This window comes from Anabrus simplex, chromosome 1 (genome assembly GCF_040414725.1).
Source record: "Anabrus simplex isolate iqAnaSimp1 chromosome 1, ASM4041472v1, whole genome shotgun sequence".
Taxonomy (NCBI): Eukaryota; Metazoa; Arthropoda; class Insecta; order Orthoptera; family Tettigoniidae; genus Anabrus; species Anabrus simplex.
In genome coordinates, this window is record NC_090265.1 from 1,524,619,600 (window position 1) to 1,524,631,930 (window position 12,331).

Genomic DNA, 12,331 nt, shown 5'->3' on the forward strand with positions numbered 1-12,331 from the left:
ATTGCTGCAATTGAACATGCAGGATGAGTGTTCGGTTGTGATTCGATGATTACATTTCAGGTCCTTCTGGCCGCAAGTTTGGACAACAATCAATACAGGATGTGCCCACCACGAGCTGCAATACATTGATGAATTCGTCGAGGCATGGAGTCAGTAAGGCCCTGGATTGTTTCCTGAGGAATTGTGGCCCATGCTTGCTGCACTGCACGGGTCAGTTGTTCCAGAGTTGTGAGTGGCTGAGGACGGTTGGCCAATTGTCGACCTATCATGTCCCACACATGCTCAATAGGACTGAGGTCCGGGGACCTGGCGGGCCAATCTAAGGTTGTGATGTCGTGGAGAGCTTCCCTGGAGATGCATGCAATGTTGTCCTGCAGAAACATCCCATTAGCAATGTTCACTATCATAGGGACAACCTCTGGATTGAGTACCCTATCAACGTACTGTACTGTCGAGCAGTCATAGTGCCCTCAACAAGCACTAATTGTGATTTCACATTAAAGACAATAGCTCGCCAGACCATAATGCTTGGTGTTGCCCTTGTGTGCCTCTTGATAATAAGATCTGAGCAGCCCCTCTCCCCGGTATGTCGGCGCACACGATTCCGGCGATCACTGTGGGCAAGACAGAAGCGTGATTCATCACTAAAGACGACCCTATGCCATTCGTCGACCCACGTCGATCTTTCTCGACGCCAGGCCAGCCTTACACGTCGCTGTTGTGGGGTCAATGGAACACCTTCTGTAGGGACACGGGCTCGTAAGCCAGCTGCACGCAGGTGATTACCAACTGTTTGTAATGTGGGGTGCCACAGCTGCTCGAATTTGCGCTGCTGTTGCATGGGGTTCCATCCGGGCCATCCGAATGAGGCGGCGATCCTCTCTCACAGTTGTGTGTCGCGCTGGGCCCGTGCCAGGTCTACGAGTGTGGGTACCTTCATTTGACCACTGTGCCATACACATTGTACCGTAGATGCCTGTCGGCCAACACGTGCAGCGACAGTCCTTAGCGATAATCCAGCCTCACACAGCCCAATTATCCGAGCCCTCTCAAACAGCGACAGTTGTTGATAGCATGCTCTGTCGTCGAGGCATGTTTGACAGGGAACACTTCACTGCACAGACTGCAAGTCAACTACGCTACACCAGAGTCCATATACTGGAGTTGATTCCTTCGTGACCAATCACGTTGGTAGACCTGTAGCAACAATCTGATGGGTCTGAAACTTTGATTGTTTACATACCTACATGGCATCATTCCATATCTTGAAAATCAACACAAACGACCAATGCCTTCATGGTGTTGCAATTTCCATTTTCTTAAGTGTATTTTAAGTTCAATTTCAGCCTCCACTGGCATTGGAGGGTGAGGAGTGGAAAAGAAACTGTCCAAAATGATCCGAGATTATAGATGTGTGTGTGTGTGTGTGTGTATTCCAGCATAGCTCTCAAGCGAACTTGATACATAAGAAGACACCACTAGCTCCCCTAGGGGAGGGGGTGAAATGTAAAAATAATTGGAAACTACCATTCAGTCGAATCCACAGTTTTGGGGGCTTGCTGAGAATAACTGTGGTGCTCTGGATGGAGTTTAAACCCTACCTCAGCCCCAGTTGGAATGGGGGTTGAAAAGGCTGAAAAAGGATGTCCAAAATGACAGTTTATGAATGTATGTGTGTATATCCCAGCACAGTTCTCAACCAGATTTGGTACACGAGTTATTATCTGGAAAAAATACTATGAGGGTAAGACACCCTTAGCGGATGGGGTGAAATATAAAAATAATAGAGAACGATCAGTATGGGTATACATACTTTTCGGAATCACGAGATAAACTTTAAACAAAATGCAGTGTTTATATAGGATTTCGACGGGACAGTTAGATTTTGTCATATCAAATACATCTTGAAAAGCGATGTCGCAGTAAACTGTTTCAGCTATAATTTGTTGATATAGATGTTGGTTCCCATAGGGAATCTGAAATATTTGTCCTGAATAGTATATTTATAATACCAATATAAATGGTCCGTTATTGGACATTATAAATTTTCCAGCTAACTCATTCTTGGTTGCCAGCGTTTCGCCCTCGTGTGCTAGGGTGGGCTCATCAGTTGGTACCTAGCACACCTACCAATACGCTGGCTAGTGCATACCGTGGAGGCCACTGCGTAGGCTAACTGGAGCCACCGGCAGTGCCAATGCACTAAGAGACTTTGTCTCATCACCAAAAATTGATGCCTGCTTGGCCATCAGATGATATAGATGTTGGTTCCCATAAGGAATCTGAAATATTTGTCCTGAATGAGTAAATTTATAATACCAGTATAAATGGTCCGTTATTGGACATTATAAATTTTCCAGCTAACTCATTCTTGGTTGCCAGCATTTCGCCCTCATGTGCTAGGGTGGGCTCATCAGTTGGTACCTAGCACACCTACCAGTACACTGGCTAGTGCATACCGTGGAGGCCACTGCCACTGCCTTCGTGATGTCCAGGCCGTAGTGTAACGAGCGCGGGAAAGCAATCAGCTGATCATTAGGGGGGAAGTTTAGCACTTGAGTTAGTAGAGTTAAACATAGATTTTCGCAGTTTTATTGAAATTTTTAACGATGGCCGCGTGTTCACTCAGATATATGTGAGAATGAGTCGTCATCGACTGCATTATTAAGTGGAAAGTCGTTAATTAGTGAAGAAAACTTAGTGTCAGCGTGCATTTATGTGAAGCTATAGGTTAAGAAGATCGTTCTTCAGTGTTTTAATTTTGTCGTTTATTAGCGTAAAGTTATATTCATAGTGTAAAATTAATTGAGTTAGTGCATTCTGTGGTTTATTATTAACCACGAATTGTATATACTTAAATTAAGATGATCAGTGAGGGAAATCACCATGCCTAAGCGTTGCTGTGTGTCTGGCTGCAAAGCCAATTATAAACAAGGAGAGTACACTCCGGTATTAGTATTTCCTTCTGATGAAGAACGAGTTAAGTTATAGAAGAAGGCTATTCCCAGGGAGAATGTAATAGTTAATCACAACACAGTTGTGTGAAAACACATCCTGAGAGAAATAAGAGTGTCCCGTCCAGATGGTGAGTTAATTTTTTTTATTATGTCATAAACATGGGTAACATTAGGTAGGCCCTATATTTTTATGTACTCAGACCTACGGCTTATCTGAATTTGGTGTATTTGAAAATGCAAGTCTTATTTATGAGTATCACCGAGCTCGATAGCTGCAGTCGCTTAACTGCGGCCAGTATCCAGTATTCGGGAGACAGTGGGTTCGAACCCCACTGTCGGCAGCCCTGAAGATGGTTTTCCGTGGTTTCCCATTTTCACGCCAGGCAAATGCCGGAGATCTACCTTAATAAGGCCAAGGCCGCTTCCTTCCCATTCCTAGACCTTTCCTGTCCCATCTTCACCGTAAGACCTATCTGTGTCGGTGCGACGAAAAGCAAATAGAAAAAAAAATGAGTATCAAACAGCAGTGTGATTTATGTAAATCGTATCTTCTGACAGATTCAGATCTTATTTATGAATTGCCTCCAGAAGTAAGATATCTGAATTTCCTAAATCGAGGGAGCTTAAAGTATCCATCAGACATGTCAATAGAACTTGGAATTGAGGTGTACAAAGTATTTTGTGTGTTGGTGTCAGATATAATAAGATGGTATTTCTAAATTCAGACAATCCTAAGTGTGTCAAAAAATCCCTGGCTTTGGAGTCAATGCAGTTGGCTGATTCCCTAGTCATTTGTGACTGCGGGAAGAAATTGGAAGACCTGGCCGAACAGTGTAGGCATATAAATATTTGGGTGAATATATTTTTAAGTAACTTTTCCAAAATTCACACCGACTTGTGTATTCAACAAAGTGCTTCAAAGAGAGCAGACCTACTCCATACTGGTGTAACTTCCTGTAAGAGATCCAGGAAAGCTGCAGTGTTCATGGAGTGGAAACAGTGAGGTACAGAAATAATTTATATTTGTAATAAATAGTAATGGTAATTGGCTGCATGTTTTCTGTCAGTGTGTATGATGTGAATGTTCCAGTTGACCAGAAAATGAATAAAATCGCAAGAATATGTCTCAAAGTGTTAGGCTGTACTCACGCGAACGAACGTATATACGCGAGAAATGAACGTTACGGAGAAGGATATGCATTGTATGTCAGAATTAACAAATGTTTGAGGATAGATTTTGGTTTTATAAGGTGTTAACAGTTCTTTAAGTAATTTAAACGAGTGTGTTATTCAAGCGGAGCGTATGCATATCGCCTTCAAGTTCCCCCCAAAGCGTGACGTCATCAGAGGTACAATACGGCCTGGACATTACGAAGGCAGTGCCACTGCGTAGGCTAACTGGAGCCACCGGCAGTGCCAATGCACTAAGAGACTTTGTCTCATCACCAAAAATTGATGCCTGTTTGGCCATCAGATGATATAGATGTTGGTTCCCATAGGGAATCTGAAATATTTGTCCTGAATGAGTAAATTTATAATACCAATATAAATGGCCTGTTATTGGACATTATAAATTTTCCATCTAACTCATTCTTGGTTGCCAGCGTTTTGCCCTCGTGTGCTAGGGTGGGCTCATCAGTTGGTACCTAGCACACCTACCAATACGCTGGCTAGTGCATACCGTGGAGGCCACTGCGTAGGCTAACTGGAGCCACCGGCAGTGCCAATGCACTAAGAGACTTTGTCTCATCACCAAAAATTGATGCCTGCTTGGCCATCAGATGATATAGATGTTGGTTCCCATAGGGAATCTGAAATATTTGTCCTGAATGAGTAAATTTATAATACCAATATAAATGGTCCGTTATTGGACATTATAAATTTTCCAGCTAACTCATTCTTGGTTGCCATACAATTGGTAGTAACTCACCAGAGAAAGAAACTACGCCAAACACCATCTTCCATTGCATGCGACATATGTACCTGCATGTTTTACGCAAGAATTGGTTTGATAAGCTATCAGCTCCACCTCAATCAAGAGGACCAATCAACTATGGAACTGCAGGCGAGAAACGTAAACTCTAAAAGTATCGGCTGCCGCAGACAATTGGCCATTCCATTCTGTAACTTTGCAGCTGGTTACATTATTCATTGAAATATATGGAAATATAAGCAGTGATGCAAAGTTACCAGTTTGTATGGGTTACTTTGCATCAGTATTCAGATCAAAATAAAACTTGTATTAGAATTGTTAGGTCATTGAATTATACACACGTGCATTGCTACCAACCCACACACTGCCTTTAAAAGAATTTCATGTATTTTCCAGCAGTATGACATCTCTGAAATATAAATAAATATAAATAACTATAAATAAGTGATTCAAAAGTGAATTTTACAGTAATTACCTTGTTGAAGAACCATCTGACTATGATAGGGCAAGTAAAACACAATTGCAAGAATTTAAAGTCTCCCACCCAAGAAGTGTAAGGCAAATATAAAATAACATACATCCTGTATGAAGTTCATAAGCAATCAAGACATCAGATTTCTGAATAACACATGAACTACCTAATGTGAGTATTGGAAAGGAATAAACAAGTGTCATATAGTCCTATATATAGAAATAGGAACAAGAAAAGAAACACAAAACAGGACCAACATAATGGCTGGTCAGTGTAGGAAGAGGGAGCAAAGATCAGCCTGGTTTGTCTATCATAGTTAGTGACATCAGTTTGAAGCTGCTGACCAGACGTTGTAAAACTTGTTGAAATTCAGTTTTTCATATGTATCTTCATACTTCTGTTTCTTTGTCCACTTATTTTTGTTTTTCTGCTTATTTGATTTCTTCTGTTGCTTTCTGAAATTATCCCACCAATGTAATAATATACTCTACTGATAGTAATATTGTTTCATGTTCTAAGATTACTTTTTTTTTTTACAGGTGGCATTGTCTTGTCTTTGGGTATCATGGCAATTGCATTTGTTGCATGGAAATTCTACAAGGCTCGCACTGAACGAAACTATCACACACTGTAAGAAAGAAAGAAAAAGTGCATTAATTACTGAAAGTGAATAGAACACCAAGATATCTAGTACCAGTGCATGTACTCGCTTAGTGAACCGTTGTGTGGCCTCTCCGGCATGTTCTCACCTTCTCACATACAACATGTACTGTTATAGAAAGTGTTTTTTCATGGTGTGTTGGATGTTTCTTAAAGAATAGTTCGATTCTGGCTGAATGTCTTAGTCCTGTCTGGTGGAGAGGCCAAGCAGTGTTCAGCTTGTACAGTAAGTATCTTCGTTGATTGGCAGGATACGAGAAATGATCTGTCCATTGATGGAAAGGAGGTTGTGATTAAAGTTCCAATTAAAATCATAAAAAATATTTCTATGTTGAGTTTTGTAGGTTTGAAATTGTGCATTAATTGCTGTGTTTTTAAGGAGCCCATTTACTAATTGAAACGGGCCAAGAACTGTCATAGAATTGTTGCTATTTCCTGTGACTAGGATTTTCTAGAGTATTCAACAATATTTGAAATTAGGGCACGTTCTCAACTGCATCTGTAGTTTTTCGACTGCACACCTCCTTTCATCTGATGCAACATATTAATCAGTAAATATTATAAAACATTTTAATTTCATTATAATGTTTGGGATATTAGTCTGTTATATTTCTGCTGTGATGAAAGCCTAACTGTCCTTATAGCCATTTGTATATATACTAAAAGGATCTGTTAGAGTAAGTCTTAGTTTTTAAGTGGTATGAATCTCAGCAATACAAGTGATTTTCTTCATGTATTCATTTTTATTACATAGAAGTAAATGGTTTTGAGGTATGTAGCACATTAAAATTATATTTTGAAGAAGTTACTTTATTACAATATATCCTTGGGCTTCTTTTGTTTAGACTCACAAATGGTGAACTTCCTTGGAAAAGAAATGTTTAGAATGCTGGTTATAATTCTTGATCATAATATGAGAGGATAAGTTTTAAGTTAAGATGATGTAATTGTATCTTGCCGTTTTGCTCTCAAAATTAATGTTGGGTTAATTTGAATAATGCAATTGTGTTACTTGTTACCTATATATTAGACTCTCCAAAGTTGGAGAGGTGGTATTTTGTAATGTTTCCTTTTTTGTATCAGGACCAACTTGCTTGTATTTTATGCAGGTATAGAATCCAGTATAAGTATCCATTTGTATCCATTTTAAAAAGCCATATGTCATTATAGTTACAAGGTACAAAAAGTGGACTGTATTAGCTTGAAAGTTTGCAAAAGCTGATTTTTACATGTTTGTGTTAGTATAGAAGTTCTCCAGTTCATAGCTTTTATTGCTACCAATCCTAAACTACAGGAATACAATGAAAAAAATTGAGATCTCTAACCAACATGCCTAGGATGTTATATTATTCTCAAATGTTTTGTTTTTATTGATGTTGCCCATTTTTATAGAAGTTTTCATTGTATAATTTTCAGTCTTTTCTTTCATTTCCATGTACTATCTGGTACTTGGCTGGATACACACAGACATTCATAAGAGAGGCTATGTAGTTTTCAGGCTGCATCATTCATTGTAAATATATGCTTAGTGTTCATGTTACCGTATTGTAGCTTCCTAAATTAAATGTAGAAATTGTAGGCAAATCGTATTTAATACCATTTGTAGCATATTTACATTTCTCACTATAGTCCATTGAATCTGATTACACAATTATAGGCATTTTGCTAGTATTTTGGGTGTTATTCCAGTGTATTGATTATGCCTAAGCTTGTCGCCAGTTCTATGGATGGGGTCCTGAATTGAAGCTAATAATAAAATGGCCTTATTAAGAAATTACTTTGCAGTTTTGTAACATAATGTGTGAATCATATTCTGCTAAGTAAATTTAGTATGTACTGTGTGGGTGCTCTTTCATGATCTGAACTGAGAATTTTGGGTGCTACCAGCTGCTGCTCTGTGATAAGACATTGAAGGTGCCATTGTGAGTCTATGTAGTTTCCTGCCATTGATAATCCCATGTTCACCTTCCGTTAATCTTTTGTAATTGTTAATCATAAGTTTCCTAATTTCAAATGAATATTTTATATTTATATTGATAGCTGTCTTTTTTTCTTTAATAATAATAATTAAAAAATTGTTCTGTGAAACACAATGTATGCCACGAATTAAGCTCTGTTATATGTTTTGGTTTTCAAAAGTAACACACTGAATTGTGTAGAAGTCAACTTTGAGGGTGGCTGTTAAACAAGTTCTGCAGTTTCTTATTTTATAATGTTTGAAACATTCTAAATGAAGGTAAAATCTTGACCACACATTTGTTTTCCTTTTATTATTGAAAATATTGTAGAGACAAACTATGCCCCAATGTTTTTCTTTTCAATCTCCTATTTTAATCCATAGGTCACTGGAGTAATTCCAGTCAATTAAGAAAATGTTCATTAAATGAGGGTATGGAGTTAACAAAGTGCTCTTAGTGTGATGAGAGGAATGTGTGTGCATGAAAAGCAGGTGGAATACTTGTGTTAATCATAGTTGCCTTGTTAGTATTTTTTAATAAATAAATGTTTGTAGTTGAATAAAGGAACATGGGGTTATTATAATTAATACACTATTAATACGGAAGAATCCATATTTTATTTATATAAGAAGCAAAAGTCAAATGTTCTTGTGTATTCCTAAAGCTGTATTTAAAAAGAAAAAAAATTCACAATGTTTAAGGATTTATTAAAAAAACTTCATATTTCATAGTGCACCTCACTTGAATACCAATGATTTGTGTGTTAGGAAGACTATTACAAGTTATTTAGAACAGTTTGTTATTTTTATTAAGAAATGATGAGCTGAGGTGACCAAAGAAGCATTTAACTTCAGGCACATTATTGCTATTTTCCATAAGATTCCAATTGTTTGTTACTTTCATTGTTCTGCTTTTCTTTAAGATTGACCAAGAACTTTGTTCCCTCATTGGATTCAATTGTTCAGAATAACATATTCCATAAACATGTGTAAATGATGCATTGCAAGTTAAATGAGAAAGATTCTTAGCTTCTTTGTATGGGACTAGTTTTCTGGCTGTAGTGCCATGGGGTTAGTTTTGTTAGTAATATCTTCTTATCTTGGAATTGTGTAAGAATAAAGTCGTAATTTCTTTCATAATTGACCTTTATAGCTTGTAAGATGAGAGATCAGCGTTTCTTCTCCGTTGATCACCTGGATTGTATTTGCAAGAGTAGGCCTGGGAGATGAAAGGACCTATCTAAAGTGCATATTTAGTTTTTAAAAACTGGAACTGTGGTAATAGTACTTTTTCCAGTTATTTTCTATGTTGAAAATATGCGCAAGTGCTCATTGATTCGACTAGCTTATGGAAAATGTATTTGGCATTGTGAATCAAAATTTGCACACCTGCCAATACTGAAATAGCTCTTGGTATATTCTTATTTTACTTGTAATGCACTATCTTATTGTAAATTTGAAACTGGATTTGTTTTTCTTATTGTACCCTTTTAAAATAGTTCCAAATATTGTAAATGGGTTTTGTTACGATTTCTCGCTTGAGTCGAAGTATGAAGTATATTGCTTGTGTGTTGCACTCTTATAAGTATATTCAGATGTGTGTTGTCTAAGGTTTGTTATTTTGAAACAGTTAAGATAAAGTTTTTATTTTGTTATTATAATGTGATAGATGTGCAAATATCTTTGACGGAAGTGGTGTTAGTATTTTTTTTATTCTTCTGCAAGGTCTTTTTGAGAATCTTGCTGATTGTACTGATTCATGGTGTTTAATATTACAGCACTTAAAGAATCCATCCAATTGATACACATAGACAACTCTGAAGTCAGTATGTTTGTGCATCACATTCCTATGTTTGTCAACTATTTTGCAGCTAGTTATATTGTAACCAGCTAGAAATGTAATTTGATATATTTTCATGATAATATAGACTTGCTCTCGATAAAACAAAAGTTTGTAACATTTGTGTATAAATCTATAATAAATGTTTTCTTTTCTCTTAGGATTGTTTTGGCTTACTTTCCATTTCTCTGTTATCTTTCCTTTTATTTTGAAATAGTCCCAAGATATTCATTAGTTATTCAAGTGAACATCAGAAGTAATAAAGAATGATTTTACATAAGATATTTCTTTTGTGAATCGGGCCATATTTTCTTTTTATACAGGAAAAACGGGTCGTAGTTGTATTCAGGCCGTTCATTCTCTTAAATATTTACTATGTTTACATGAAGTATTGAAATAGATTTGAATACGGTTACCGTACTCAATATACCACATGTAAACGGTCATTCAGGTCTTATTGTGGTTTAGTTGTGTTCTAGAAAACATCGATTTTTCCTCAATATGGTTACAGTGGCATGTAAACACGAAATGTAAGGTAATGAAATACAGTAAATCAAAGAATATGAGGTAAATATGAAAGCTGCTGCTGCGGATGCTCGATCATCATTTATTTCACACGTGTTGCTGGCATGCTGGGTGCGCTAATAGCTGATCTTGCGAGATATCGTACTTTGTGAGAGTCGAGACTGTTGGTTATGGAAGTCTACCTTGCTCACATTTGAGTTCCGTATCTGTCCCGTGAAAGTGCTGTCTCGATAGTAAGCGATGGATTCAAAACAGCGTCTGCGGTCATTTACTGTGCATGAGAAACTTAAAGTTGTAAGCGAAGGTGATATATATGGAAATCGTGCTGTTGGCAGAAAGTACGATATTGATGAATCGAGTATTCGAGATTGGTGGAAGAAGGAAAAAGTTCTAAAAAAGTAACAGCGATCACAGAGCGTTCCGCAGGTGGAGTGCAGTGTTTCCGGAAATTGAAGGACGATTCCACAAATTTGTGATAGGAAAACGTGAGTTAGGATATGGTGTTTCTAGTGAAATGTGTCAATTGAAAGCACTAGAGATCTCTAAAGAACTCAAAACACAGGGTTTTACTGCAAGTATTAAGACATAACAAATATTCTGCGACGAGTTCCCACGTGAAAGAGACAGGACATAAATTTACCACGATAGAGCAAGATCTAAAAATCATAAAACAAATCGATAAAGGCAGTTTAATGACAAGAGTTCGAAAATTTATCTTTATTTAGATCTATATTTTAATGGTAATCAAAATCTAAATGATGTAATAGAAATAAAAAGTCCGTTAATAGAACAAATTCTGAAATTACAACTTTTAATATAAATAATACGAACTTTACGAAAATACTTAATTATAAATTCATCAACATGTCCACTACACTGGCGGTAGCTGCTTCCACAGTTCCCGGTCATGCCTATTCCCCTCCGCATACCACCAGCAATCCTAATGTCCCTCCTTCCTCGACTCACTCACAGTTACAACAGGCACACCCCTATAACACGAGTAGCAACCAACCTACTGTCAGTCTCGCTCGTGCAGCCAATGCTGCAAGTCATTTCTACAGCAGTCAAAGGGGTAAGCGTTAATAAGTTCAATTACTTTAAAAAAATTTAGAATCCCTTCATAGTTGATACTTGCACATACTTCCCTTTTATTTGCAGAGTTCAACACGCATCTCATAGTGGTCTCTTAATTACATCTAATGCCCAAGTTGAATGTTCCCTTTAGACTTGCTCAGTTTACAAGATTACAAGTTCTTCCAACAAATGATCATCATTTCTTCGCTCCAGGAAGCCGGGTGCGGTTGTGTACGAGCCTCCTCCAGTTTGTTCTATCCATCCACAGATGCTGCTCGTATATGTGACACCAGTTCGCATCTCTAATTTCAAGGTCCTTCATTATCCGTTTTTCCCAAACATCACAAGGTCTTCCTCTTGGTCTCTTCTGGATTGATTGATTTGATTCTTCTATATTTTTATAATAGTATGAAGAGAGTCAACACTGGCTTTAGTAAAACAATTCATCTTAGTGAAGCTCATTATTTGTAACGACTGGTCACAAACCTGAATACATGTTGTTCAACCAGTTATTTCATTTCAGTTTACTACTGATACTATTTATATCTTACATTCTGAGTGATATTAAGAAGTCATTCAGCACTAAGTGTTTTTAATTAATCCACGCATCACAATCTAAATGTGGAATACATAAACAATAAGTAGTAATCGCACGGAACAATTGTATATATCAGTAAGCTTTTAAGTAATATGTTTTTTAACACTTACATTACAGCTGTGTTTTCACGGCGCTAAGTTGACAACTTGATCGTGATCTTCTAATCTAGATATAGGCCTATTAATGGAAATACATTCATGACAGATGTTAGGATAAAGTAGTGTAAGTAGTACCTAATTCATTGACTTCATCTTCGGGTGACTGCTTAAAATCTTTTTCAATCATTTAGCAGAAATCACTTGTCAATTAATATCG

General features: G+C 37.4%; 1 protein-coding gene across 1 annotated transcript in view; it reads left to right on the forward strand.

Annotated features, from left to right (window-relative positions):
- LOC136858478 (sialomucin core protein 24) overlaps window positions 1-9,979 on the forward strand; it is a 61,273-nt gene extending 51,294 nt beyond the window's left edge. The window contains exon 3 of the mRNA XM_067138046.2: window positions 5,902-9,979. Within this exon, the coding sequence (XP_066994147.2) occupies window positions 5,902-5,996 (95 nt within the window). The 3' untranslated portion in view covers window positions 5,997-9,979. The remainder of the gene's footprint in view (window positions 1-5,901) is intronic.
- Window positions 9,980-12,331: the final 2,352 nt, after the last annotated feature.